Genomic DNA, 27,534 nt, shown 5'->3' with positions numbered 1-27,534 from the left:
CTTCTCCCAGACAGACCCTGCCCTTTCCTTTCTGTCGCCCGGTCTGTGTGGATTTGTTGGAGAGGATTGGGACGCTGACAATGGGAAGCTTTCTCCACCACGGCCTGCAATGCTGACACTCCACTCCCTCCTGCTGGGAATTCATGTGAGTACAATCTGGCCATTCAGTCCTCTTCTCTTCTTTATGGTGTCGTGTTTCTGCTTTCTCATCTTTGTTTGTATCTGGAGTCCTAAATAATACAATAACTGGGATGAGAGGAGATGAATAATTGATCACTCCATCCCATCCAGCATCTGTGCATTGCTGGATCACACAGGGATTGGACTTATTAAGCATGATGTTGTGATATATTCTGTTTTTTATCCATCGATCATGAAAAACACATTTTATTCCAGAGCAACTGTTGCACTGAGCCACTCCACTGCTCTGATTCTTTATTGCTTCCTCCTCCAGCCCACACACTTCTCCATTTTAGCTCCTAGGCGGCCCTGGCTGCTGCCGGCTCTGTAGCAGGTGGGCATCTGTGCTGCAGTCTGAGGGCTGGGCTCTGTAATCAAGCATACATGCTCTTTTGTTTAGAGGATTAGTGATCTTTGGTTGGGGTTCTGATCTGAATTTGTATGGGGTGTACACTGCTGGGAAGCTGTGTGAGCCACATGTGAATCAGCGTGTTGTTTGCTTATGTCATTCTCCCAGAGTGTTGCATTGTACTGCAGCAACAGCAACAACCAATGCATCATTTTCATTCCTCTGGCCTACACTGTGAGCAGATGGTTCCTTATTGATTGGTCTTTTGTTCTGAAAGATGGTTCGTCTTTGTGTGAAACTATCTGAGAAGTCACATGTTAGATGAGAGCAGCTGATGGAAATGCTCGTGTTTGGCTGGTTTTGCTCTGCTGGCTGCCTGCTCTGGGTCACAGGGAGGTTGCAGACGGTCCTGGATGCTGCGCCTGAGGGCAGAGACTTAGCAGAGGGTTACATGTCTGAGTCAGGTCTGCGGGGTGTCATTCAGTCTACATACATGGACCAGGAGACTCGGATTATGTCTTGTGCAGTCGTCCTCAAATGTTTTCATGTCAAGAACCTGTAAACTGCCACAAATTGGACAACGACTCCTGTTTGCCCACATTTTATCCCAGGGTCCCACATCTGATATTTGATGTTTTATTACAGAAAGTTTTGTTTCATATCTGTTGCTGTTTGTACCTTAGTTTGTTGAAATGATTATATAATCATTACTTCTAAAGCATCAGGACAGCACTTGGTTTAGTTATAGATAACATTAAGGCTAAATTGTTGATATACATTAATGTGTGATGCACCACTGCTCAATCAATACAGAGGAAACACTGGTGTGTGAAATCCATGACCAAATAGTCACACATTCTGTCATTTTGTTACTTATGAATGGAATTACAGTGAAAGAAATATTCTCCCTTTTGCTGGAGATCTTCTGGAGCCACCTCAAGGATCCGGGGCAGTCCCTGGGCCACTGGTTTAGTGTCCTTTAGGTAGACAGAACTAACAGTATATGAGAACTGTATTACAAACAATGGTGCTATGTTGACTCTACCAACACACTCTGAATTGTCTCAATGCATCTTTGTAAATCTTGGCCTGAAAAGCAAGTGCAGGCTGCCAGGGGCAGAGTTCAAATAGCTCAGAAGTGACCAGATATGACTTTTGAACACAGACATGGACGCTGATGAAGATGTAGCTGGACCCTATAAAATCAATTCACTCTACCAATGCGAAAGTGAAGACAGATTGATGAACAGACTGAAGAATCGCTTGACCCAGTTCTTTCATTTTCAACATTCTAATGACTTTTCATGTGTCTGGAATCACTCACTACTGACTATATAATCCACTACACAGTGACTTTGCCATTTTGTAGTGCTGTCCAAATGTACAGTGAGAATTATTATACCCTATATAGCAGGCTCAAAGTATCCCACAATGCATTGGGGAATGTACAACTGCACAATTGATGGTCACTAAACAAACACTATGAACCATCATGCACTGTGCTGAATGAAAAACAACTTTCTCCAGAATCAGTTACCCCACCTTTAATCTTTTTTTACTTGACATTATAAGGTCTGCAGAAAACCAAATTCAAATTTCCCATGTATCACAACAAATGCTGAGCTGAACTGTAGGTATTAATCAGGTATTAGCTGATGAGAAAGAAAAGCGTTCCACATAATGAAAGCATCCTATAGTAAATTTGGTTATTTGATGTTTATTTTTCTACTGTTTCCATTTTAAATCCTGTCCTCAGCACAGACTGTTCACGGCTCATTTCCAGAGCAGGGGCTGCACATGTACATAATCTAGAATTGATTAAATTCTGCTCATTATACTGTATGTTCTGGTCTACAATTAAGGTTGATCACAGCTGATCATTAGACTGTGTAATGTGCCTCCTCTAAAATGGATTTTCCTCAACCCCTTGTTTAGACTCACCCTTTTTCATTAAAGTCAGCACTTTCACTGGTTGAAGGCATTTTCCTCAAGCTCTGCAGCTACATGGGGCATCATAAGTATAAGCTAACCTCATACAGGAGGATGTAGTCACATTGCAGATGATATAATGTACATACAGTCTGTAATGAATATTAGATGAGACTCTATACACATCATTTCTCAGTCTGAGCTTTACATCAATAATTTCAGGAAAAAAGCTCCACTATCATCACAAAGAGGGTTGATGGCTTTGGTATTTCATCTTTAAAACTTCAGCAAATTAACTTAAATGCCATTTTTATTTTTAGAGACATAAACATCTCAGTGTATTTGGTCGTATAAACTGAACCAGATGATGCAGTGCTTCCAGGAAAGACAAAATTACAGCCATTTTAAAAGGATTTAAACGTTTCCCAAACATGCTACAGCCCAAAGATAAATGAACACAGTGGACTGCAAAGTCAATAAAAGTAAACACAAATCCCTATTATTTAAATAGAACAATTCCAGTTGTACCAGTTGAGTTATGAGTGGAGACCATCCCACTCATACAGTGTTGCTCAACAAGCCATTCTTCTAAAATCTCACCCAGTTCATCCAACATTCTCTTTTCATGTTGCAAAGTAATTTACATTTTGTTTACAAGTTGCAGCACAGCTGATTCTTCAAATGCACGCAGACTGTGGCAATCAAATCGTCAAGCTAAAGAATTATTTGCACAAGAGAACGAGTACAAGACATCATCTGTGGTGGTACGAGCTGCTACAGTCTCCCTGGCTGCAGCTCTTACTGCAGGTGGATGAGGGTCGCAGGCGGGGGCCCGTGCTCGTGCGCTGATCGACCTTTTATAAAAACCTGCAGTGCACGTTGTGTCTGCAGACACACTGCCTGCCTGCATGCCGCATTGTCTTCTGCCAGCCTGTGTGATGGTGGGCTCACAGGGAAAGACACAGATGTCTCTTGACTCCCTCTTTGTGTCAGTGTTGATTAAAAACTCTGCTGACTGCTGTACCTGACATTGTGTGGTCACTTTCAGTCGTCTTCTCTCATTGGCTGTCAGATCTTATCAATCAAACGTCTAATGCAGACAAAGGCAGAGGAAATAATAAGAGACTAAATGCACTTTACAGTTTGAGTCCAAGTTTCTATAGTTTTTCAGTCTTAATGATGTACAAACCTGAGTGAGTTTGGTCTTGTATTTGTTATATATGCAAATGTATTTCCTCTGCAGAGAGGTCAGGGAGACATTCAATATAAATGCAAACACTGAGCCCAGTTATGGATGAGATAAGATGAAACAAACAGCATCAGTTCAAACAGTTGTGTCTCATGTTGAGTCTGTTGTTCTCTGAAGTCTTGAACATGATGTCCACAGCATGTTTTTCTTTCATTATGTGGAAACCAACGTCCGCTGCTCTGCTTGTTCTGACAGAGGCTGATGCACTGAGACAGATTCCTTCATCTGATGCAGTGGAGTGTGAGGGGAGCTTGTTAGTTTGAGGAGCAGAGGTTTCTCTGTTGTGTGAATAATGATTGATGAGTCATCACAGAGCCAGGCACCCCTCGGTGGCCCCTTAACACTCTCCAAAACACAGAAATGTGATTCTTTGCGTGTCTCGCTCTCAGGTTTACGTCATTCTTGTTGTTCTAAACTGTATAAGGGCTCTTTGGGTTGTTATTGTTAGTGCAAATGGGACAATGAAATGAGTCATGGTTGACCTGCGTCTGAACTAGATTCCATTAGTTTGCAGTTTGATTTACCAACTTTGGAAACAAATGCAAAATTCAGAAAACAGATATTTGGAGCAACACAGATAATATTTAACATTTATAGTAGTGTGAAGAAAAGGGAAGAGAGAAGAGAGAAGTTTTATCATTATGTAATTTTTGTATAGTAACAGGTCCATGTGGTAAAGCTCAGTTTCTCTCATTTCTCTCTTTCAGTCTCAGTCAGACACACAGATATTTCTTCATTACAGTTTACAGGCTTCTTTAAAGGTAGAATCAGCAGGATTTCTCTGAGCTGTTTGTAAATGCACCAGAAATATTTCCAGGACGTCAAATATAGATGTTTTGGGTTGGTAAATTGTCCTGAGCGTGGTGATAATTAGAAAATAAGGAAATGCAAGCAGAGGGCAGGATCTCTGCAGATACAGACACCACCACACACTTCTAGTGATTAAAAGGGATTATGATTATATGAGTCTATATATTTTTTTATTTTTTTAAGAAAATGTTGCATATTTTGCCTTTAAAACAAAAAAATTAAAGGCTAGGCTGGTTCTGTTCAGGCCGAGCGTCTGCAGGGACAATCACACCATGATAACACGTGCTGCACAGGGACACAACAGACGTGGATGGAAACATAAACTTCAGTCTATATTTAAACACAATCTTGACAGAACATCATCAAGGGACAACACTTCCTACTTCAGGTCACTCAGACTGCTTGCCCATGTTTACCAGTCCAGCACACGGCTGACTGCTGAAATAAACTGTTGGAGAACTCTTTAGAGTCTCTAAGTCTGCAGTCATCTCTGCAGTGACACATACAGCAGATATCACAGAGAGTAACGTAATTACAAAGAAATTATTCCAAATAATGGTGCATATAATCAGGCCAGACATTAAGGATTGTGGACTTTCCAACTTTCCAGATTGGGCCCCTCATCCACACCCACTCTAATACTACCATCATCATCACCATCCTCAGCTGTAATGCTAACACGGACAATTTCAAATAAGCTCTTGGCCAGTAGCCTTGTAGTAACACAGATGGAGTCTTTAATAAACATTTCCAAATCCAGTGTTATAGATCCATTACTCAGTCATGAAGTCTACATTAATCAAAATATTGGTCAAATTGTGTGCAGAACTGAACTAGCATAGTGTGTAGAGCAGGTGTCATGAACTATATCTGTCCAAGGGCCAGAGTTTCTCTAAGAAGACACTGCCTTTCAGTAATAAAAGAATAAAAAAAAAAAAAATATATTAGGCCAAATTAGTTTAATGTTTCAAATATCTAACAAAATTAATATTGTTTATTAGTCTCTGTCAGTGTGAACAGACTCCTAAAAAAAACATGCCAAATCCATGATGATAACTAGATGCTCTCAGTTCACTGAGGATTATCTAACACAGGCACAACAAATAGTACAAACATGATACTGAAACAGACTTAAAATACTGGATGCAGCTGGAAGAAACTGTGCTTTCCTCTTACTTAAATAGGGCAAAAGGAAGGGAAGAGGAAATAATACTTTTTATGGTCCTTGAAGTGCAAACATCCTGGAATCCTGAATAGTCACAGTTAGAGAATGAACAAATCTACAGTGTGCTTAAAGGGCCAGCTTCATTTTTTAGCTTTCAGTGGAATCATATCACATGATGTGATATGAATGTGACTGATTGTAAAGCAAATAGATAGATAGTAAAAGACATGTACATAACAATAGAACATAGTTAATTTATTTTATCAGACTTTGTATGCATTTGCTGTATCATGATATGTAGATATACAGGAAACTATGCTGTAGATATCATCACAGTCTGGTACGATACTGAGACATTTTTTTATTGCAATATCAGCATATTCAATATATTGTTACCTCCCTACTATTGATTTTATAATAATGATTTCAATTATCAGTGATCATACCCAGCCCTAATATCTAGCCAAGTAGAACTAAGTAGACTATTTTGTTTCACCACCACATTTTCAAGATCTTTTTTGCTGAGACTTCTACCACGGCAGAGTGAATTCAACTTAAGTTGTTGTGCTCAAAAGATAGAAAAATTGCTCAACAGCACCATTTATTTCTTGAGGCACATTCAATTTATTCAGGATAATCCACAAATGTTGGGAAGAGTTTTTCCAGGAACTACAGTATTTTTCTACCAAAACCTTGAAGAATAAAAAGTATATTTTATCTTTCAGATTTATTTTCAGTATGTTTAAATTCATTGCTCTGTGGAAGCAAACTCACAAATTATAATACACGGAAATTGGTCACATTTAAATTACATCTTCTTTGTAATCAGACACTTTTAAGGGATCACACTTTGGGAGTAGCTCGACTTTCCCATGAGGTCATCTTTTGTAGGGCCTTTCCACAGAATCTTACATAATAGGTCTCATAAATAATTTAAAAAGTGAGGGTGACAGTAGATCATCTATTCAGTCTGACTTTTTTGGGCTGATTCTAAGTGGAACGTTTTTCTCATCCACAAAAGATAACATCACTCATTCTATCCATTAGTTATGAGCCAAAAAAGAATAAATCCTTTTTAATTTATTTTACTTTACAAAGTATTCAAATTAACTGGACTAGCAGACATGAGTCATGAGGTTTTGTATTATGGAGGACAGAAAAGCCTTCCAGTGATAATTTGCAGAAAGCTCCCGAGTCCAAGTACACAACAAAAACAAAATCTGGCAGCACTTTCTGGGAGAGGTGAAGAGCGGGGCATGGATACCTGCCCCCGTGCAGCAAACAAAATCCAAGAAGATTAAGCTGAGAGTGATGTTTTCTCTGAATGTGAGCTCGGGTTTCTGAAATCCAATTGAACCATTCATATTAGACCTCTGTGTCAGGACAAAGGTGTTTAGCACACAAACAACTGACCTCAAGTAACAAATACCTCCTTAAAATCTGCTCCGCGGACCAAAAAAATAGCCGTCACAATTTCACTGGTGGGACTGTAATAGCATGTGAGTAGTGTGTCAGGCTGAGTTTACTGTATGTGCATGTATGTGAGGCTTTAATTCTGATTTGAGTCGACTGGGCGTGGTGGTGTCATCAGGGTCTGGGAGACACTGTAATCCAGATGGCAGACGGGCCCTGACCCTGCAGGAGGACATTAAGCCACTTAACTGTAATGCAGGGTGAGAGTGGCAAGAGGAGATGCTGTGCAGCTGAATTCACAAACAACATTCACATTTTTGTGGGTTTTTCCGCAGTCATCGTGTCCCAGCGTGACGGATGCAGTACAGAGAAAACACACAGTTGCACACTGACTTGGATAACTGACCTCATCTGTATGAAGTGCTGATCATGCAGTTCCTGTGACGGAGCATGAAGAGGATCTGGTCACATGCTGCCTCAAACATTACAGCTGTACTGCAGATTTAGGTCTCCAGTCTGTACTGTACTGTCACTGTTACTGTATGTCAAATACTTCTGGAGGAACTATTTTTAATATCTCAACTCATGAATTACTGCAGTTATTTTTAGATTTATCATGTCACACTACTACATCTTGGAATAATTGAAACCTTCAGCGGTTTGCAACAAAGGCTTGGGTCGCACCTTATTTTACAGTGTGCTTAAAGGACATAACAAGCTGTACGTTGTATTAAATTAGAGAACATTTTCTTTACTAGACAGTATTAGACCCTTATTAGACTTTATTAGAGGGTAATTAGGGACACATTATCGCAGAAATGTACCATAAACTAAAGAGAAAGAAATCACATATCTACTGTTTAAGACAGACTTTCATTGGCTGGTCACATACAATGGGCAGACTAGAACAATGCCTGCATCTTTGGTCAAATTACATCATCTGCCTCTACCTCTATAATTCTATTGTTCATTTGGTAGTGAAGGCCGTCCAATAAAGTCTAATAAGGCCCTAACTGTGGAAAATAATGGACTTTATTTTACAATACAGTCCTGTTGTGATGTGTCCTTAATAACTCTCTAAGAAAGTCTGATAAGAGTCTAACAGTGGGAAATAATACACTTTAGTTACAGTACAGTTGTGCTGTGATGTGTCCCTAATTACCCTCTCATAAAGTCTAATAAAGGTTTAATTAAGTCAAATGAAGAACATTATTTATAGTTTTTGTTTAATTTGATACAAAGTTCAGCTAGTGTACTGTAAAATGAAGTGTGACCATTTAAACCATTCGCAGTGATTAACTAATGGTTTTTTGTATTTTTTTGTTCACAATTAAAAGCATTTTTGCTCACATTATCCAGATTTTCTTGAGCACATGCACAAGTAGCCAAAGCTGCTGTCAGGAAGAGAGTGTTTTTAAAGAAAGATCCTCTTTCTGTGGTGAGGCGAGTGGGAGGAACCGAGCTGAGGAGGGCTGCTGCTGCTGAGAGAACAGGGAGGAAGGGACTGGGAAGCGGAGGTGGGGGGGAGACTGTTGCAACCCTAAAGGCAGCGGCCAGCCAGTGAGCCAAGAGGGGAGGAGCCTGAGGGCTTTGGCTCTTCAACCTTCCTCCTGATGTCACCGTTCAGCTGCTGCAATTCAGCGTTCATGTGAAGGGAAGGGAAGACGGGCAGGGGAGGGCTTTTTGTAGGGGAGGCAAGGGTGTGGGGGCAGGCAAAAGAAGGGCTGTGGACAGTGAAAGGGTTCGGCAGAGCTCCTTAGTCAGTAGGCCTTGTAATCACTTGGCGAGGAGCAACAATGGGGCCTGCGTGCTTGAGAAAATCCCCATCTGCAAGACGTCTGTGGCTGAGATCAGGCCTGCTGATGCTGTGATGCATTTCTGTTGCTGAGAGAGAGAAGAGAGGAGAAGAAGGAGAGGACAATAGAGAGAAGGAAAAGAGATGTAGGGAGGGGAAGAAGAGACGTGGGGTGTTGAGCTGTGAGCAGAGCTGGAATGCCATTGTTAGAGCTCGCTGCTCTGTGTTTCAGAGAGGAACAGCTGCCTCTGAGGCCTGCTTGCTCATGTGAGACCTAGTTCACTGTGAATTTTTCCCCCTCATATCCCCACAGAAAGACAGACAGACAGGTGGAGCTTGAACTCAGCCAGCTGGGAGTCAAGGGAAGGAACTAGGAGGAATTTGGGGAGTGGCGTTTTAAAGCTTCCTCTTTCCTCTCCTTACTCTCAAAGAAAAGGGGCCTGTAGCTATATTTATCAGAGCCGAGGGGCTGATGGGAAGCTTTTAGCTTCTGGTGCTTCTGTAGGTGATGTGCAGACCTCATCCCAGGTCACACCGAGAGAGAGCATACGTATAAATGCAACCTCAGAGGAGAAAATACAACCCCTGCTGCTGGAACAGTGGATGAAAGATGAGGCGAGGCTGATGAATTGTACAGTCACAGGGTGTTGACGCAGGAGGAGGTGATGGTGAGCTCATATTGCTCTCTAAGTAAAGGCTTGAGTGTGTTTTCTTATGATTAATTAGATTTACACCATGGTGATTAACTTGGCTATTATAAATTGTTATGCAATATAAGCTAATAGTGAGTCTTTGTCAGCTGAGTGGAATCTGTTTTTGAATAAGTGCACACTGGTCTTTTAGATTTCCAGTGTTCTTTAGAGAATTACATTGGAATAAATATGGTAAAGTTTTGGTTTGCTTGAATTCTTTCAGGATAAACTTTATCATCAGTAACAGTACAATGTAACAGACAGTATAGTCATTATCTGTATCTGTACAACCAACAAAATTATCTGTATCTGTATTTGTATTGAGATAGAAGACCAGAAATGGGACCAGAAGTTTTATTTTGTAACTGAATATTCATTGGCAATGAAACTGTTGTGCCTACAAAGCTTAAAAACAATTTCATTTTGGGATGTAATTAAATACTCATCCTCATATTGTATTTTTTTTTTATCTATCTCTTGCTTTTTATTTTTTAGCAAAACTAAGTTTTATGAACTGTCTGAAACCTGCCAACACCTCCTCCTCAGTCGGGGGATATTGAAAACAATTATTGAAATGATTTGCATTGGAAATAGAAACTCTACAGTAAAGATATACCAAATATCTGTGATTGATTACGTTTGATGCAACCTTTTTGAAGTCTACCACTGTGGAGCTGACTTTGTCCAACTTGCAACAATGAGCAACCGGATAGAAGAAATGTCTGTTTCCATCACATTATTTGTGCCTTCTATATTTAGATCCACAAGTCTGTTTTGGGGATAAAGATAATATCTGTTATTTAGTTTGCTTTTATGTTTATTTCTTTGCAAGTGAATCAAGTCGAACATGTTTGTTGTCAAATCTACAATTCAAGTTGTTTCATTCCACTGCTCCCAGGCTCTTGTTGATTTTATCAGCACTACAACTTCATTTGTATCATGACTTTGTGGTCTGTCTTAAGCTTTTAATCTGATTTTAAAGTAAGCAGAGTTCAACTTTTCATATACCGCAGACAGAGTTTTTGTATTCATTGTTCAGGAAGTGGTTTCCAGTTCATTTCAGATATGCCTTTCATTCCATGCAGCACACATTTGATTGACATGTGTGCTGCAGAGTACTAAGTATTAATTCAGCCATATCTCACTCAGCCAGATGGACGTCCCCTTGTTTATTTGGAGTGTTTATGAAGTAACTGAGCATTTATGACTGTACATTAAATGAGAATTGCACACAGCATAAGAACACAGTCAGGGATTATGATGCTTAATGCTGTTGCAAAGAAAATAGAAAGGAGAAATGAAAAACAAAACTTGTGTCTAGGCCTTGCTCAGTAATCAAACATAACATTTCCACAGAGCAACACAGTACATTCCAGTTCAATATTTAATACAGTATTGGACTGGCTATAGGATTTGTTTGAAACAGTGAATTACCTCTATGTGAGTTTTTACTGTAAGCGAACATGTTGGTGCTCTTCATGCCACAGATGACACACAGACTTTGTCATCATCACCACTTTAATTTTCATACAAGTACTCATCGTCTTATGTCCATCTGCTTAGATGAACTGAAGCGAGAGCGTTTATTCAATGCATTTCCCATGTTTTTAGAGGATGGTGCATGACAGATTGTGTGGATCATGAAATCAGGAGTATCATCTGCATGAAGTGAAACTAGAACTAGTGGCTAATGACGTGCTCGCTGTTATGTTGTGCGTTGTGTCAGATCACTGATAAAAGGTGCCTTTAGAAGACAGGGGAGGGAAACTAAACAAAGGACTCAATAGTTCCTTTTTTACAGGTTAAAAATACTATGTCATAATACAATATGTTACAATACAAACAAGCTAACCACCAAACTAAACTAAACACAAGCACTGTGACACAGCTGTCGCCCCACAGCAAAAAGGTTGTGGGTTTGAATCTTGGTGCTGGCAGGGCCTTTCTGTATGGTGTTTGCATGTTCTCCTAATGCTTGTGAGGGTTTCCTCTGAGTGCTCCAACTTCCCCCACCATTAAAAACATATATGCTAAGTCAATTCTCCCCAGGCAGCGGCTGCCCAGTGCCCCTAATACTAGGATGGTTTGAATGTAGAAACTAAAACTCGCTGTTTATCCTACCATGTATGATTGTATATGCAACACTACAGTTGACCTTAAAACAGACCAATGGCTGAAATACAGCTTGATGCTGTTTTATAAGGGCTGTTTATTGATCATATAAAGGCAGCGTGTCTGTGTTTTTGGTGTTCATGCAGTCCAGTGGTTCGCAAACTTTTTCTGGCCTCTTTGAGAAACAGAAAAAAGTTGTCACTCCACGTCTCACGCTTTTCTTATCGATCATTAATAATAATAGCTGAAGCAACTAATTTAAAAAAGATACAAGTTGAATTTTAATAAAATAAAGGTCAGTATGACAGCATCAACAAACTCTTTGTTTATTTTCATATTCATTCAACTTAGCTTCACTTCATGTTTTCCTCCATGCCCCCCTGCAGTAGCCAGGGGTTCCTGCCCCACATTTTGCAAACCACTGATGTAATCCTCTATGTACTTATGTACAATATGACAGATGTACGTCATGTCATTGGCACACTGAGATAATCTGTGCATGACCCAGTGGTACAATTTCATGTAACAGTGGCTGCCAGCTGAAGCAGCAGGCAGCCGCTCATCTGGAATTTAAATGTAAAACAATAGAACAGAAGACATCATGTTTAGTGAAATGTTGCCAGGATTTGAACAAGATGCATTTTTTGTTAACAGCATATTTATACAGACACATACTACACTTCTACCAGCCGTGTAAACACAGACATGTTGGCTCCCAGACTGCATAGTTGTCACGGCTGAGAGTTCTGCCCTGCAGTGTTAATCACATGTATTCATTTTCCTTCCACTACACTCGCTTGATTAGGATTTTCATTTATAAAGTTAAACAACCTCTGGCTACGCGGGTGTTCATCCTACTGACACAGTTTAATAAGGAGAAGGCAGAGGGAGCATAAACTGCCAGCAGACACAGGACTTAGATGAGGTTTTATAATGTTAACTGCATTATGACTCATTTCTTCCTCTGCTCATGCTGAGGGTAAACGAACACGCCCTCCTCACCCTGTTTCAATGTTTTCTCGAGGCTCTCCTGACCTTTCTCCTGTTTCTTATGCAGGTTAAGTGGTCCCCGAGCCCCCTTTGAATGTCCGTCGCCATGGCGAAGCGTGAGACCGGCAGCACCAGCCCTGTGGTCAGGCAGATAGACAAGCAGTTCCTGGTCTGCAGCATCTGTCTAGATCATTACCACAACCCCAAGGTCCTGCCCTGCCTGCACACCTTCTGTGAGCGGTAAGCTCTGAGTCAATTAGTCAATATTTGTACAGCAGCTTTCATACATGTCAAAGTGCTTTTCAGCTGACTAACCTGAGTGATGAATAATATAATATGTCAGTAGAAAGATAAACAGTAAAGCAATGGAAGATGTAAAAGAGACGGTGATCAGTGTGCCCCCAGTTTAAAGAAGCAGAAAGGGCATTTAAGCTAAGCAATGTACTGCTTTGGATGTATTTTAACATAAAAAAAAAAGGCTCATCTAAAAAATTCAATATCAGTTTAATTGTACACTATATTTACAATATTTTCATTGCTTTACTTTGCCACCAGGCAGCCTTTTATTGTCAGGAAACCACTATTATTTAGGCCAAATATCATAACCTCTCAAAACCAACCAATCTCCAAAGGTGAAATCAGTCATTTTACCTTGCAGGGTACAGGTGTTGCTGCCTCTATCTGTTAGTTTGTTTGTGTTATTGTTCAACAATGGTGAATCTGAACTATCCTTTTAAATCACCATAATCACACCACAACAAACAACAAACTAATTGATCAAGTCAGCAGCAGACCAGCAGTCATCATATTCTGCAAGGTAAAATTACTGAACTCGCCAATGGAGTTTGGTTGGTTTGGAGAGAGCAGTTTTGTGGCAGAAAAGACTCTACAGACTAAAATATTCTACATATAGTGGACATATTTTTTTAAAGTCAGTAAAATATATTTTGTTCCTGACCTTGTCCACATCAAATAATCTCAACTATCCCTTTAAAGAAAAAACAATACAATATGAAAAAAAGCCATTAAACTTTTTTTAATTAAAAGATATGACAGATTTTTACCATTTTCCAACAAGATGTACTAGAACTTATGCTTTCAGTTAGAAGACATAGAAAAGTGCATTATAAAGGTTTTTTTTATATTCCCTCTGCCTGCAGTCAGCTCTCCAACTGGGATGCATTAAAGGGATGTTTAAGGAAAGTTCAAAATTATGTCTAATGGTCCCAAATCACACCACTTAACGCCAGCTATTCTCTCATCATTGTGGCCTCTGCATGATGTAAGGCACCAGCCACTCTGAGCAAGACTACAGACGGCATTTTTAATGGCACAGCGTTGCTGGCAGCAAGCACTGATTTCCACAACTCTGTTCTTCCCACATAAGACAGACAGTACAGTTATTAAGATAAATAATTTGGTACCCAGTAAAAAACTGTAAAGACCATAATCGCTTTGTCTTCTGAGCAAGTCTGAAATATGTGCACATATGTGTAGTGTACTAAGTTAGTAACTTCATTTTTCACAGTTAGCTTAGCAATATGCATCAATATGTATATCATTAGTAGTATTGACCCTTCCTTATGTATGTGGTCTTTTTGAGCATTTTTATTATCACCTCAGTCACTGTTTTTAGAAATCTAGAATCTGGAACAAACCAGTTTGTTTTTGTTCATTGTGCTTTAACTCATCAGGGTGTTACAGACAAAGGAATATGACAGATGAGCTGACAACTACAGGCATTCTTGCCACCCTGCACAATTTTTCCAGGAAACTCCTGTTTTTAATTGCCCTCTCCCTATTTCCTATAGGGATCATATTTGTCCTGTATTTCTGACAAACTTTCACACCTTTTTTTCTTTGCACTGTCATAACCTTTTTCTGACACTTTACAGTGTATATATTTATCCTATCAACATTTTGTAAATGCTACATCAATTTTCTAGGAGGCAAGGGCAAAAATGAATGAATGAATGAAAGAACAATGATTTAAATTAGTTTATGCCAGAAATTTATGCAAGTTCATGCTGGAGGAAATTATTCTGTTAAAAGTTAAATTAAAAGTACTCAACATAAAAATGCTGTTGCAGTGTACTTATTATTTTGGTTTTTTTTTTCATTCTTTAAAAGTCACCAGAATGCAAGACACAAAGTCTCTGAAACTCACATTGTTTGGTATCAAAATCCTCCTTAATTTTGAGGTCTCAAGGTTGAAAACCTAACATTAGCTACATGCTAATACCAACTGCTAATGCGACCCACTCTATATGGCACTGTTATTGTTGTCTAGTTGCAAGCAAAAATAATATGTAAAAACAAGCATCACCTTTTCATACATCAGCCGATGAATTTACCTAAACTTCACAGGTCTTTACACCACGGTTCATTTGTAGACAACAACAGGCTGAAGGAACCTTTGGTTCCTGGAACTAAGAGTTCAGAGTACTTTGGGTGGAAATGTGGATTAAGTCAGTGAGGTGATAATCAAAATGCTCAAAAACACTACATGCAAAATGAATGCCAAATACTATCAGCAACTATGCAGTTAACATTGCTTCCGGAAGTAAACAGATGTGCAGCTTGTAAAACAGCTATTTATCACACTACATTGTGCAAGCAGAGAATTTTTGCTAAACTACAGTTTCAGAAATTAACTTATTTATATCTTGTCTCTGTGTAGATGTCTACAGAACTACATTCCTCCCCAGTCTTTGACGCTGTCCTGCCCAGTGTGCAGACAGACCTCCATCCTGCCAGAGAAGGGTGTGGCAGCCCTGCAGAACAACTTCTTCATCACAAATCTGATGGAGGTTTTACAGCGAGACCCTGAATGCAGCCGACCTGAAGCCTGTAATGTTCTCGAGTCAGCCAGTGCAGCTACAGCCTGTCAGCCCCTCTCCTGCCCCAACCACGAGGGCAAGGTAAGCACAAACATAGGGACACAGGGTGGTATATAGTAGGTAGTGTCTATTATAGTAGGTCAGGTCCATCATGACAACACTGTGTACTGTTACAATATCTCATATTAAATATTTTACATCCTAAATGTGTTTGAATTTAAAGGCACATTTACCCACAGAAATCTGATGTTCAGTTGTCTCATGCTCCACTGCACCATCTGCAGGTGATGGAGTTTTACTGCGAGTCATGTGAGACAGCCATGTGTCTTGAGTGCACAGAGGGAGAACACAGGGAACATGTGACAGTTCCACTGAGAGATGTGCTGGAACAGCACAAGTCAGCGCTTAAAAATCAGCTGGACACTGTGCGCAACAGGTACAATTTTCACTGCATTAATCCAAATTGTGTGCATTTAGAGTACCTTGGACTTATTAGAAATATAAAGAATACTAATTTTGTGTTTGTCGTCCTCTCTTTCTTCTGGTAGACTACCTCAGCTGACGGCAGCCATTGATCTTGTAAATGAGATCTCCAAGCAGCTGACGGAGCGGAAAAATGAGGCAGTGACTGAAATCAGTAACACGTTTGACGAGCTGGAGAAGGCCTTACACCAGCGCAAGAATGCTCTCATTACTGAGGTGGAAAACATCTGCAGCACTAAGCAGAAGGTCAGAGGGCTTTCTCTCTTTCTTTCTCTCTCTCTTTTTACATGACTTGCAATTTTTATTTTCCAGTACTAACATCAATCATACAAAGGATGACAAATAAAACTCTTTCTTTTTCAAACCATACAGAGTGGTTTGCGTATAAAAGCTATCGCCAAAAAAGGCAATACAGTTCTGGGGAATGACTAAAAGATTTTTTAAGAAAAATAAAAATAAATACAAACTGAAACAAATGAATAATGTCAAAAGTCAAGCATGTCTTGCAAGTAACTGTAAAAAAAACCCAAAGAACTTTGTGCTTGCTGCTTTTGCTGCTCTTTTGCTGAACATTTTACATTAACATTTAAATTTTAATATATCATAGTTGTAATTCTGAAAGTACCTTTACGTTCTCCAGCTGTAAAAATTTGAAGCCTTTACACCAAATTGAAAAAAGGTTTCATAAGTTTTAAGTTTTATATTTCATCAATCATAATGTGCACCATAGCCTACAATTATGGCTTGTTGCCTTTCCCTGTAAAGGTGGCTAGTCCATAAGATAGCTATGAATGCCAAATCCAAAAAGGAAAAATTGCAGGTGTCATGACATGGTTATGACAGACTTATGTCTTATGCATGACCCTATGTGTTACCAAATAACCATGCCCCAACTGAGTTTATCACATTATGATGTTTTTCTTTATGATGTTTTTCTTCTAATGGGAGAGAAAATTTGCTGTGATATTCTGCAAGTATCATTGACTATCTTCATCTGTCTGTCTCTGGACATTTCTAGGTGCTTCAGGCCCAGCTGACGTCTCTGCTTCAGGGCAAGGAGAACATTCAGAGCAGCTGTAACTTCACAGAGCAGGCCCTGAGCCACGGCAGCGCCACTGAGGTCCTATTGGTCCAGAAACAGATGGGTGAGCGGGTCAGTGCCCTGGCGCGACACAGCTTTCCCGAGCATCCCCACGAAAACGGACATCTGGAGTGCCAGGTGGAGACGGATGGACTGAGGCGCTCCATCCAGAACCTGGGTGTCCTGATCACAACAGGGGCCGTTGGCCATACGAGTGTTGCCACTGGGGAAGGCCTGCGACATGCACTGGTCAGCCAGCACACCACTGTCACGGTCACCACTAAAGACAAGGACGGAGAGCTGGTGAGGACTGGTAACGCTGCTCTGAGGGCAGAGATCATCTCTGCAGATGGAGTGTGCACTGAAGCCGAAGTGGTGGACAACAAGAACGGAACCTACGAGGTCGGATATACGATCCGGTCAGAAGGAGAGTTCAGCTTCTCCCTGCTGCTGTATGAACAGCCTGTGAGAGGGAGCCCTTTCCGTCTGCGTGCCGTCAAAGCGTCAGATGTCCTGCAGTCACCAGACGACGTGAAGAGACGAGTGAAGTCCCCAAGTGGAGGAGGAGGTCACGTTCGGCAGAAGGCGGTGCGGAGGCCCTCCAGCATGTACAGCACCACCAAGAAGAAGGAAAACCCGATAGAGGATGAGCTGATCTACAGAGTGGGTGGGTGAATAACTGTCTATTTTTGCTCTTAATTATGGTAATTTCTGAGTGAGCTGTGTGATGTTTTCCTCCAGAGAACACACTCAGTCATATCCTTGGATAATTTCAGTACCTCCTTATGATGCAGTGTTCAGTTTGAGATCAAACAGAAAAGCTTGTTTCACCATTTATCCGATTTCCCAAATATCTCTCTGTTATTGTTATAGTGTCATTAGCAAAACTGCTTCATGGTCAATTTTTCTTGCATTTGAAAAGAACATCCATATTGTTTTTCACAGTTTAGGACCAATTTTAAGTTATAAAGGTGTTTTTTGAGGAAGTTAAATGATAGCTGTAGGTTTAAAGTGGTGGCACTGAACAGAATCTACACAAGTGTAAAGGACAGTGTCATCTGCATAAAGATGGAAATTATAGTAATGCAGTTAAGATATAATATCTTTTATATAAAATGCAAATTAGACCAGTCCCCGGACTGAACCTTGAGGAACTCCCTTTTGTAATGGGGAGGAAAGAGGACTGTACATTATTAATCTTTACATGCTGTGAGCGAGAGAGAGAATTCTGATTCAGATTTTTTTTTATATACATGCATAGTACTGAACCAACCTCATGTCTTGTTGATATGACAGGAACAAGAGGGCGAGATAAAGGAGAATTCACTAACCTACAAGGAATCTCGACCTCCAGTAATGGGCGGATCGTGGTGGCAGACAGCAACAACCAGTGTATACAGGTCAGTGTCTCTCATTAAAATGTGATGAATTATTACATTGCTAAGGTTTTGGAGTAAATTAAGGTTCTCTTTTTTTAGGTGTTCTCAAATGACGGCCAGTTTAAGATGAGGTTTGGGGTCAGAGGTCGTTCACCAGGGCAGCTACAGCGCCCCACAGGGGTCACAGTGGACATGAACGGCGACATCATTGTAGCTGACTACGACAACAGATGGATCAGTATCTTCACCTCTGATGGAAAATTCAAGGTGAACGATCTCAGCCAGGAAAAAAAGAAAAAAATGTTTCATTGACTGTACAAATTCAAAATGTTCCACTGAATGACCAAACTGTCCCTCTGGGTGTCATAGAACAAAATTGGGGCTGGAAGGTTGATGGGACCCAAAGGTGTGGCTGTGGACAAGAATGGACACATCATCACGGTCGATAATAAGGCCTGCTGTGTCTTCATCTTCCAATCAAATGGGAAGCTGGTGACAAAGTTTGGAGCCAAGGGAACATCAGACAGACACTTTGCAGGTACCGTGGAATACAAAATAAAAGTTCCTGATCATGTCATTAATGTTGCCTCTTACAGGAAGAGAAGCTGCACGCTGAACAATGCTTCATGTCTCAGGGCATGTGGCTGGGCCAGATTTACAGATTTTATTTATGTTTCATACTTTACAGGAATGTTTCTACACAGTATTTAGTGATCAGCATGTTTCTATGCACCCTTTATTTTAGAGCAGTGATACTCAACTTGCGGCCCGTGGGACAAATCTGGGTCGCTGATAGGATGCGGGGTGGTCCTCCAAGGCAAAATGAATATAAATTTACACAGTTTCCCAGGTAGGAGGGAAAAATATGTCAGTTTTCTATGATGGGATAAATGTGCAAAGTGCAGTAAGATCAGATGGTGAGCGATGCAAGAGAAGAAATCTATTAGCAAAAGAGGAGCAAAAGCTGTGCAGAAATCTGTATTTTATACTAAAAGTGCTTAAATATGTTATTCATTCTGTCTCGGGGGAGCACTTTATTTTTTATGTTTATGAATAATTCCAACATTTCAGTGATCGCATGATGGAAGGGCCTCAAATGTGCTCTCTGCTTTGAGATATTTTCAAATTAGTGTTTAAAACCATCTAAATTTTAGCGTCAGTTGAAACAAAAGCACCCACAGAGGGCAAAAAAAAAAAAAAAAAAAAGTTAAGTTTGGGTTTTTAAAGGCATCTTACAAAAGGGGATCCTAGCCATTAGCTAATGCTATTTGGGGGCCATACTAATGGACCCATCTGCAAATCATTTTTGTGCACATTTATGAATCTATATTCAAGAATGTCTGATTGTTGCAGACATGCACAATTTTTAAAAACCTTGAAAAAATTTGAAAAACAGCTATATAACCTATACTGACTGCTGACTCATTTCTACTGCATGACTAGTTAATAAGGTAAGTTAATCATTTAGGTAATTCACCAAAAAAAAAAACAGAAAATGAGTTGTGGGGTTTTTCATGTTTATCAATTTTATCTAATGAATCACATTATGAATGTTAGTTTAGTAAGTGGCCCCTGGTCTCCTGTCATTTTGCAAAAGTGGCCCCCAGGCAAAGCAAGTTGAGTATCCTGTGTTAGAGTCTAACTAATGTGAGCATGTATAGCTGCTGTTTGTTGGAGACATCAGCACACAGGTATTGATTCTTTATTGTTGCATTGATAATCTTGCACTGTAAACACGCACCTGATCACCACAGTATAAGCCGGAGCTGTCGAGAGGCAAACATTCATAATGCGCACAAATGCATGATAAAGATGTGATGATTTGTTTTTCTGTTTTTGCCCCTGACGCAACAAAAACTGTTGCACGGAAATGACTGTTGATAGGATTTGCTTGCATCACTGGAATCCCTCATTGATTTCAGTTGAAACTCACTCGCTCTTTCAGTTTAATTTCTCACTTGGACCTTTTCTTTCCTTTTAGAAAAAAGTGGTGCAAACATTGCACTGGAACAAAAGCTTAGTAAATCTGGCCCTGTTTTCAGTAAGTAATTAATTCCCTGTGAATGTGAACTAAGAAAATAAATCTGTGCTCTTTCTACATGTTGATGCATCAGCTCTGTCATGTCTCACGTATTGTCCCACGTCCATTCTAAGAGTCTCTTTGTACCACTGTGTGTGCCTTGCTTTTTCAACGTCCAAATATAGTGAGGAACTTCCTCTCGTTATGTTGTAGAGCAGTGGATGACTCATCTTTCCTCTCTTCCCCTCTCTGTCCCCTCTGCTGCTTCCAGGTCCTCACTTTGTGGCCGTAAATAACAAAAATGAAATTGTGGTAACAGACTTTCATAACCACTCAGTCAAGGTATGGATTGTTTCAAATATGTTTGTACATTCTTTACTTGTAACTTGTTTACTTTACTTGTTGTAAAGCTGCATTGGAATTATTGTGAATAAATCACTAACAGGAAACTGTTTTTAAAATCTTAATTAATTTAACTTTTAAAAAAATATAAATTCATTAATCTGACTGAAGTTCTGGGTGTGCTTGTAAATGATATGGCTGCCATTTCCCCCACTTTCCCCACAATTATGTTGTCAGTCTTTTTCATAGGTGCATATTAAACAATAAAAATAAACTGCAACATTTTCATTTGAAGGAGCATGCATAAGACATCATTACAGTGTCATAACTATGTCATGACATTTGTCATTAATATGAGGGAATGTTTTAGGACAATTCTCATTCAACTTTGTCATTAACTCATGTCATTCAGTCAATTATGTAATTTATAATGCAAAGCTGACATTGTTTAAGATGCAGTTGTTAGGGCAGCTTGAAATTAATCGAGCAAATGTCTTTGTTATGACAACTAGTCATGTTATGTAGCTATTATGCTAACCTTAAATAGCCTTATAACATTTAATGACACTGTTAGGATAAGTCCAAAATGGACCACTTTATTTGGGATTAAGTCAAATATTCATGACACAGGTATAATGGTCTCATAATAGGTAAAAAAAACAAAACAATCACATATGACAGTTTAATGTCATGTTAAAACATAAAGCTAAACTGTTTCTTTAAGTCAAGTTAATGTCACATTGTCATAAGACATTTTTGTCTTGGCTAATTAAGTTGTCAAAAGAAATACATCTCATCTCTTTGAAGTTGTTGTGCCTGAGTGGGTGTGTTGTATTAAATATTTTTTTTAGCAACATGCTTTGTTTCCTATTTTTGTGAACATGTTTTTATGATATGAAACAGCAGAGTGTGATTATCTGTTTCTCTTTCCTGTTTAATCTTTCCTGCAGGTGTACAATGCAGATGGGGAGTTCCTGTTTAAATTTGGCTCCCATGGAGAGGGGAATGGCCAGTTCAACGCTCCGACGGGCGTGGCTGTGGACGCCAATGGAAACATCATTGTTGCTGATTGGGGCAACAGTCGGATTCAGGTTAGCTTGAGAATCCTACTTGACATTTTTTTTTAATTTTCTTATTTCAAAATTTAATAAGACAACAAAAACACTTTCAAGGGGATCCTCATGTACAAATCATAGGAGCTAACAAATATTAAATGAAATTTAAGTAAATAAATTTGGAAATATTAGCAGTAATAATAATAGGTTAGGTTAGGTAACTACTATACCTGCTACAAGTGGCATCTGTATAAAAATGAGAATTAAAATAAATTTTAAAAACAAACAGGGTCTCTGCTGGCCACTTTGGTGCTCTCAGCATAACTGCTAATCTTAACACAATATCTCAAAATAGGTTTAATGATTTAGTTTGTCAAAACAATGAGATTGTATTTTAAAAAAATAGTGAGTATCTCAAAAAAACAAGAAACCTTCTGAAAATAGTGACTCGGTAGGTAAGTCATTAAGTAAACAATGTTATTTTTTTGTAATTTTGAGATGCTAACTCATTATTTACAGAAAGTTGCTCATGCACAGGATTTTCTCTTTTTTTTATCACACTGGCAAAAATGGGCATCCACAGGTAATAGCTTCATAAAGGACAACAGTGTTTCCCCTGTCCTGGTCCTCTGGGCCCGCCGCCCTGCATGTTTTAGATCAGTGGTGCCCAACCCTGGTCCTCAGGGACCCCTGTCCTGCATGTTTTAGATGTTTCCTGCTCCAACACACCTGATTCAAATGATCAGGCTGTTGTCAGGCTTCTGCAGAGGCTTGATGACGAGCTGATCATTTGAATCAGGTGTGTTGGAGCAGAGAAACAAGCATACAATGCAGATCTCTCTGTCTGTTTCTGTCTGTCTCACTGTTAACAGAGACTCCAGTCTGCAGCAGAATAGTTCATACACTGATACACCACAGAATTATAGAAGAACATTAGACTTTGTGGTAAAAAAAAAAAAAAAAGTTTCCCCTTCTGGCGTGCCCCATGAGACCTTACTTCAGAAAAAATATGAACAGTCGTCAGTAGAGAGAGACAAATAATTTTTTGATCCTGTTTGAAATTTGCCACGAATTACACAAAATATTTGTCAGTTTGAAAGATATTTTTTTAAGACAAGAATCTTGTATGTGAACTGCTCTGTGAACTACATGTTTCACTCATCTCAAAGGGAGGGACCTCGCCTCTTTACATCCCTCTGTCACTCGTCCTGACTCTTTTCTCTTGCTCTGCAGCACACCTTAATTGAAATCAGTTGATTGTTTTTATAATAGTTCCCGCTTCCATGATGAGGTTGCTTTGGTCCCTCCTCAGTAAACTTGGTGCCCTACATACAGTGTGTGTTGTGCGTACACAAAGCAGCAATTCTGAAATAAACAGACCAAATTACATTATGTGAAAATCCTGATTGTACTTATAAGGTAAAAATTAAGGTAAATTCAATCAAAAACAAGAAACAAGCAAAGAAGTCTTCCAATTCCTTTAAAAATTCTAGGCACAATAAAAAAATGTTGAGTATATCTAAGTAAATATGATGATCTGAAAGAAACTAAAAGCTGTTTTAAGTATAAATGAATTTCATTGGATGCAGAGAGCAAATTTGTAAGAATATCATTCACTTCATCAATCTTTTCGTCTGTGCTGTAACCAGGTGTTCGACAGCTCTGGCTCCTTCCTGTCCTACATCAACACGTCAGCGGACCCCCTTTACGGCCCCCAGGGCCTGGCCCTCACATCTGATGGTCACGTGGCGGTGGCGGACTCCGGGAACCACTGCTTCAAGGTCTACCGCTACCTGCAGTAGGGACCTGAGACAGCCATCTCTACCACTACAAGCACTGACAACGACACAACCAATGTATTCCACAGGGTGCAATGATCTTTCCAATACAGCCTTTTGATGTGCACATCAGCTGATCTCTCTCGGATATAATGAAGTTTACCCTCCTTATGATGTGTATTGAAGGTTTAAAGTTGGGTAATGTAGCATCCTTGGGACAAGTAATGGACATAAAGCGATAGACTGGTTTTAGAGGTATTATTAAACACACTTTCTGTGAGAATGGACAGGGTAGGAGATAGATTGAAGTATTTAATGAGCCATAACTTGTCCAAATGCATGAAGTTTTATTTTATCTTATAGGCAACATCACAGTGTACCCATCAGTTGCTTTTCTCATCGACTAGTAAACGCTTACAGTGAACTGAACAGTGCTACGCTTCTCCAGCAAAGAAATGTAAAATCTCTCATCTTACAGACATCACATAAACATGTCACCACCATCTGTGCATTGATTTGCTGTATGTACTGTATATACATAAATGTATATTGTGTATATTAGATCACTCCGTATGTATTTGCTATGATTTTGAAACACACAGCCTTTTGGCTAATTCAGAGAGCAGCAGTCAAGGATTCCAGGATTTTAAAAATGTGTGTACGGCAGCTGTTACAAAGTGTGCTTTTTAAAACATACCCAGCAGCACATGCTTAAAAGAAGAAGAAGAGTGTCATATTTATTGCTAATGTAAGCAGCACAATAATCTTTTGTTTTTTTGGTAATTGTTGTTTTAAAGGGAAAAAAACAAAACAAAATGAAAAAAAAGCTAATTTATTTTATTTTATACACTAGCTCAGCATTTACAAATTATTTTTCTACATTGATGTGCTTTTTTTTTTTTTTTTGGAGCTTCACTTTGACCCTTTCCCTTAAAAGGAAATCTCCCCTGAAAGGGACAGTTCACCCCAATATCAGAAACACATATTTTTCCTCTTACCTGTAGGGTGGTTTAACCGTCTAGATTGTTTTGGTGCAAGTAAAGTTTTGGAGATACCGTCCGTAGAGATGTCGGCTTTTTTTTTTTAAACATGATTGAACTAAATGGCACTCAGCTTGTGGTGATCGAAGTGCTCAAAAATACATTTGAAAAATTCAGCACCAGTATGTCTTGACACCGGTCTCACACCTTGTTTTGAGCAGTTTCATATCAGAGCTACTTTCTTTCTGGTAGAAAGGAAATAGTTAACAGTACGTTCTGAAAATAGAGTCTATCGTAGAAACATGAAACTCAGTACAAGATCTGTAGATTGTTTTGAGTAACTGGGTCATGATTTTTGAAAGAGACATCACTGCTCAATTTTTCACGTATGCTTTTTTTTGGCGCTTTGAGCACCACAATTTGTGTGCTATCTAGACTTATTATATTGGTAAACATCTACAAGGTTGATATCTTCAAAACTCAGCAACTCACACCAAAACAATGCACTACAAATAAAAGGAAGTATATGTATTTTCAATATGGGGGTGACCTGTCCCTTTAAAGCAGAATTCAGTATCTCCCACATCTGGAAAATGTAGATCTGAAACCTACAAACCTATCTTTGTTTTCATCCAGGATGCCATCAAAACATTTTCTAAGTTCCTTTGTTCAGAATTAATGGCTAAACTTATGAGCTCATAGAATGATTGTTTTGCCTTTAACAATTAAAGAGCTTTATTCATTGAAGTGCTAACAGTTACAAACCAGAAAGAACACACATATCTCAGGAAATCATCCAGATTACATCACAGTGTCAGTGGAACAACTTTAAATATTTTAATTTATTTTGATGGTATCAGATTTTTGGGAGCTTTGTGAGAAAACTGTTTTTGCAAACGTAGATTGGATCCAAGATCGCAGAAATTATTGGGATGGAATATGAATTCTGTTTTACAGTGTTTATTTTTTTGTTTGGCTTTCTACATAGGAAACAGTTACAAAATTATGAAATGCTAATTTATTAGATGACATTTGCCAGCAAACTCATCCATGCTTTAGAATACACTCGCCTCTGATAAAAAAAAAACGCTGTTAGTTTCTGCCTGCACTACAACAAGCCATGACTCCCTGTCCCTGTAGAGCTGTCGCTGCTCTTCCTTCCCCTAGTGTTCATTCTGTGTAATGTCATAAGAAAACCTGGTGCCACAGCAGAGGAGAGACCGGGTGCAGGAAGGAGGCAACTCCCTGGTCTGACGTAATTACTCACACAGCACTGTGCTAAAGACGTAAACACTAACATTCACCCTCTCAAGTGTCGCTGAGCTACAGCAGGATATGACCTGATTTCAACAGCTAAGTCGTCCAGGAGGCTGCTCTTTTTCATGCACCTGATCTGTTGTTTGACTTGTTGCCAAACAGGAGCCCAGACGTCTTTACAGAGTCAAAGGCTCGCCTTTTTGACATGTCTGATGCATTTTACCCTACGCTGTTTGTGTCACACCAATACAAACTATTTTGGTTTCTCTATGAATATGCACTGGTAATAAAAGCACATGGTTTACTGAGTTGTTGTCTGTGACTTCTCATTGTGCCCGAATTGCTCTGATAGTTCGGGCAGTTTACTCCAAAGTGTGTGGGTCAACCTCACACAAATTTTCTGGATGAGAGAAAAAAGTCTTGAGCAATAATATGAACGGAAAGTTTTGAAAAGCATTTTGCAAGAAAAAAAAGGGCTCAACCTCACAAAATACAACAGAAAATCTGATAAATGCGCATTATTCATAAAAGTCTTCTCTATAATATATAAAGGTAATAAGAGATCCAAGTGGTGGTTCAAAGGGGTTTCTTCCTTTTTACTTCCCAAAATAATAATTTAAATCAGCATCACTATATTAGTATCCTTGTAAAAGCCAACATAAAAAGGCACTAATCCATATACATACTGGTGCTGATTAACATGCATTTAAAACAAAATTATTTAAGTATCACTTAAAATAGCACTTTTATATTACTTTCATTTCATTTGTGACTGTCAAATTGGCACTAATCAGTGAAAATGTTGGAACTAAACATGTTTGCTTTTCAGTAAAATATGCTTTCATTACAAAGATGGAAGTTTGCAAGAAAACAAACCCGCCAGGTCATTTCGACCCACGCATGCATCTGGAGATTAAGAATTTCCTTTTGCATATCTACATAAAACATTTTCTGGTTGATTGTATCTGTGTTGTTCAGCACTTCTTCTGACAGGGATTTCTGAAGACCTTTGATATCATAAATTTCATGTTTATGAGATTTGAACAGTTGAAAGAGTTTCTGCTGCAGTTTGTGTGGCATCGTGTTGTATATTGCCTGAACTTCTGAGAGGAATAGACCTTTTCCTCAGCAGCCATATTGATACCAAACAGTTGGGTAAACACAGGTGTTCAGTGATACTAATTAAAGGACCTGTTCCAACCTTAATTAGTATCATTAGTAACACCTGTGTTTACCCAGCTGTTTGGTATCAATATGGCTGCTGAGGAAAAGGTGGTCTGTTTCTACATTTGCACATTAAATGTAATCGCTGACTGTAAGTCATAATATCAGTTAAGCAGACACTGTGAGCACAATTTTAATTCTGAAACTAATAATGACAACAATCTCTTTATAGTAGTTAAATGCAAAGATATTCATGGGCTTGCAACTCTGTTTTAGATTTGTATACAGATATGACTGGTTATCATCTTTACTCAAACTATTTAAAGAGTTTAGGAATCAGGGGCCATATTATAAAAACTTGGCAGCTAAAACATAGGTTTTATCATAAACATAAAATGTCATGATGTTTCTTGAAAAATTATTTATTTGCAGACCACGCTGTGCTTCTGGTCTATGTTACAAATACTTACA

At 39.2% G+C, this 27,534-nt stretch overlaps 1 protein-coding gene across 2 annotated transcripts; it reads left to right on the top strand.

The window, feature by feature from the left end:
- On the top strand, positions 1 to 26,207 carry LOC146328367 (tripartite motif-containing protein 3-like). Of its 2 annotated transcripts, XM_084717370.1 has the most exons (13): positions 1 to 145; positions 12,752 to 12,924; positions 15,365 to 15,605; positions 15,809 to 15,960; positions 16,073 to 16,253; positions 17,026 to 17,755; positions 18,385 to 18,488; positions 18,567 to 18,734; positions 18,837 to 19,005; positions 20,449 to 20,508; positions 20,759 to 20,829; positions 21,780 to 21,920; positions 23,534 to 26,207. In XM_084717370.1, exons 2-13 carry the CDS (start codon positions 12,779 to 12,781, stop codon positions 23,684 to 23,686), a joined length of 2,316 nt encoding a protein of 771 aa, XP_084573496.1. In that variant the 5' UTR covers positions 1 to 145; positions 12,752 to 12,778; the 3' UTR covers positions 23,687 to 26,207. The 2 variants fall into 2 exon arrangements, with proteins under 2 accessions (XP_084573496.1, XP_084573497.1); XM_084717371.1 differs by lacking the exon at positions 20,449 to 20,508.
- The last annotated feature ends 1,327 nt before the right edge of the window (positions 26,208 to 27,534 follow it).

The sequence above is a fragment of the Lutjanus erythropterus genome, chromosome 4, assembly GCF_056507025.1.
Source record: "Lutjanus erythropterus isolate fLutEry1 chromosome 4, fLutEry1.hap2, whole genome shotgun sequence".
NCBI classification, from domain to species: domain Eukaryota; kingdom Metazoa; phylum Chordata; class Actinopteri; order Lutjaniformes; family Lutjanidae; genus Lutjanus; species Lutjanus erythropterus.
This window is presented reverse-complemented; position numbering and strand designations above follow the sequence as displayed.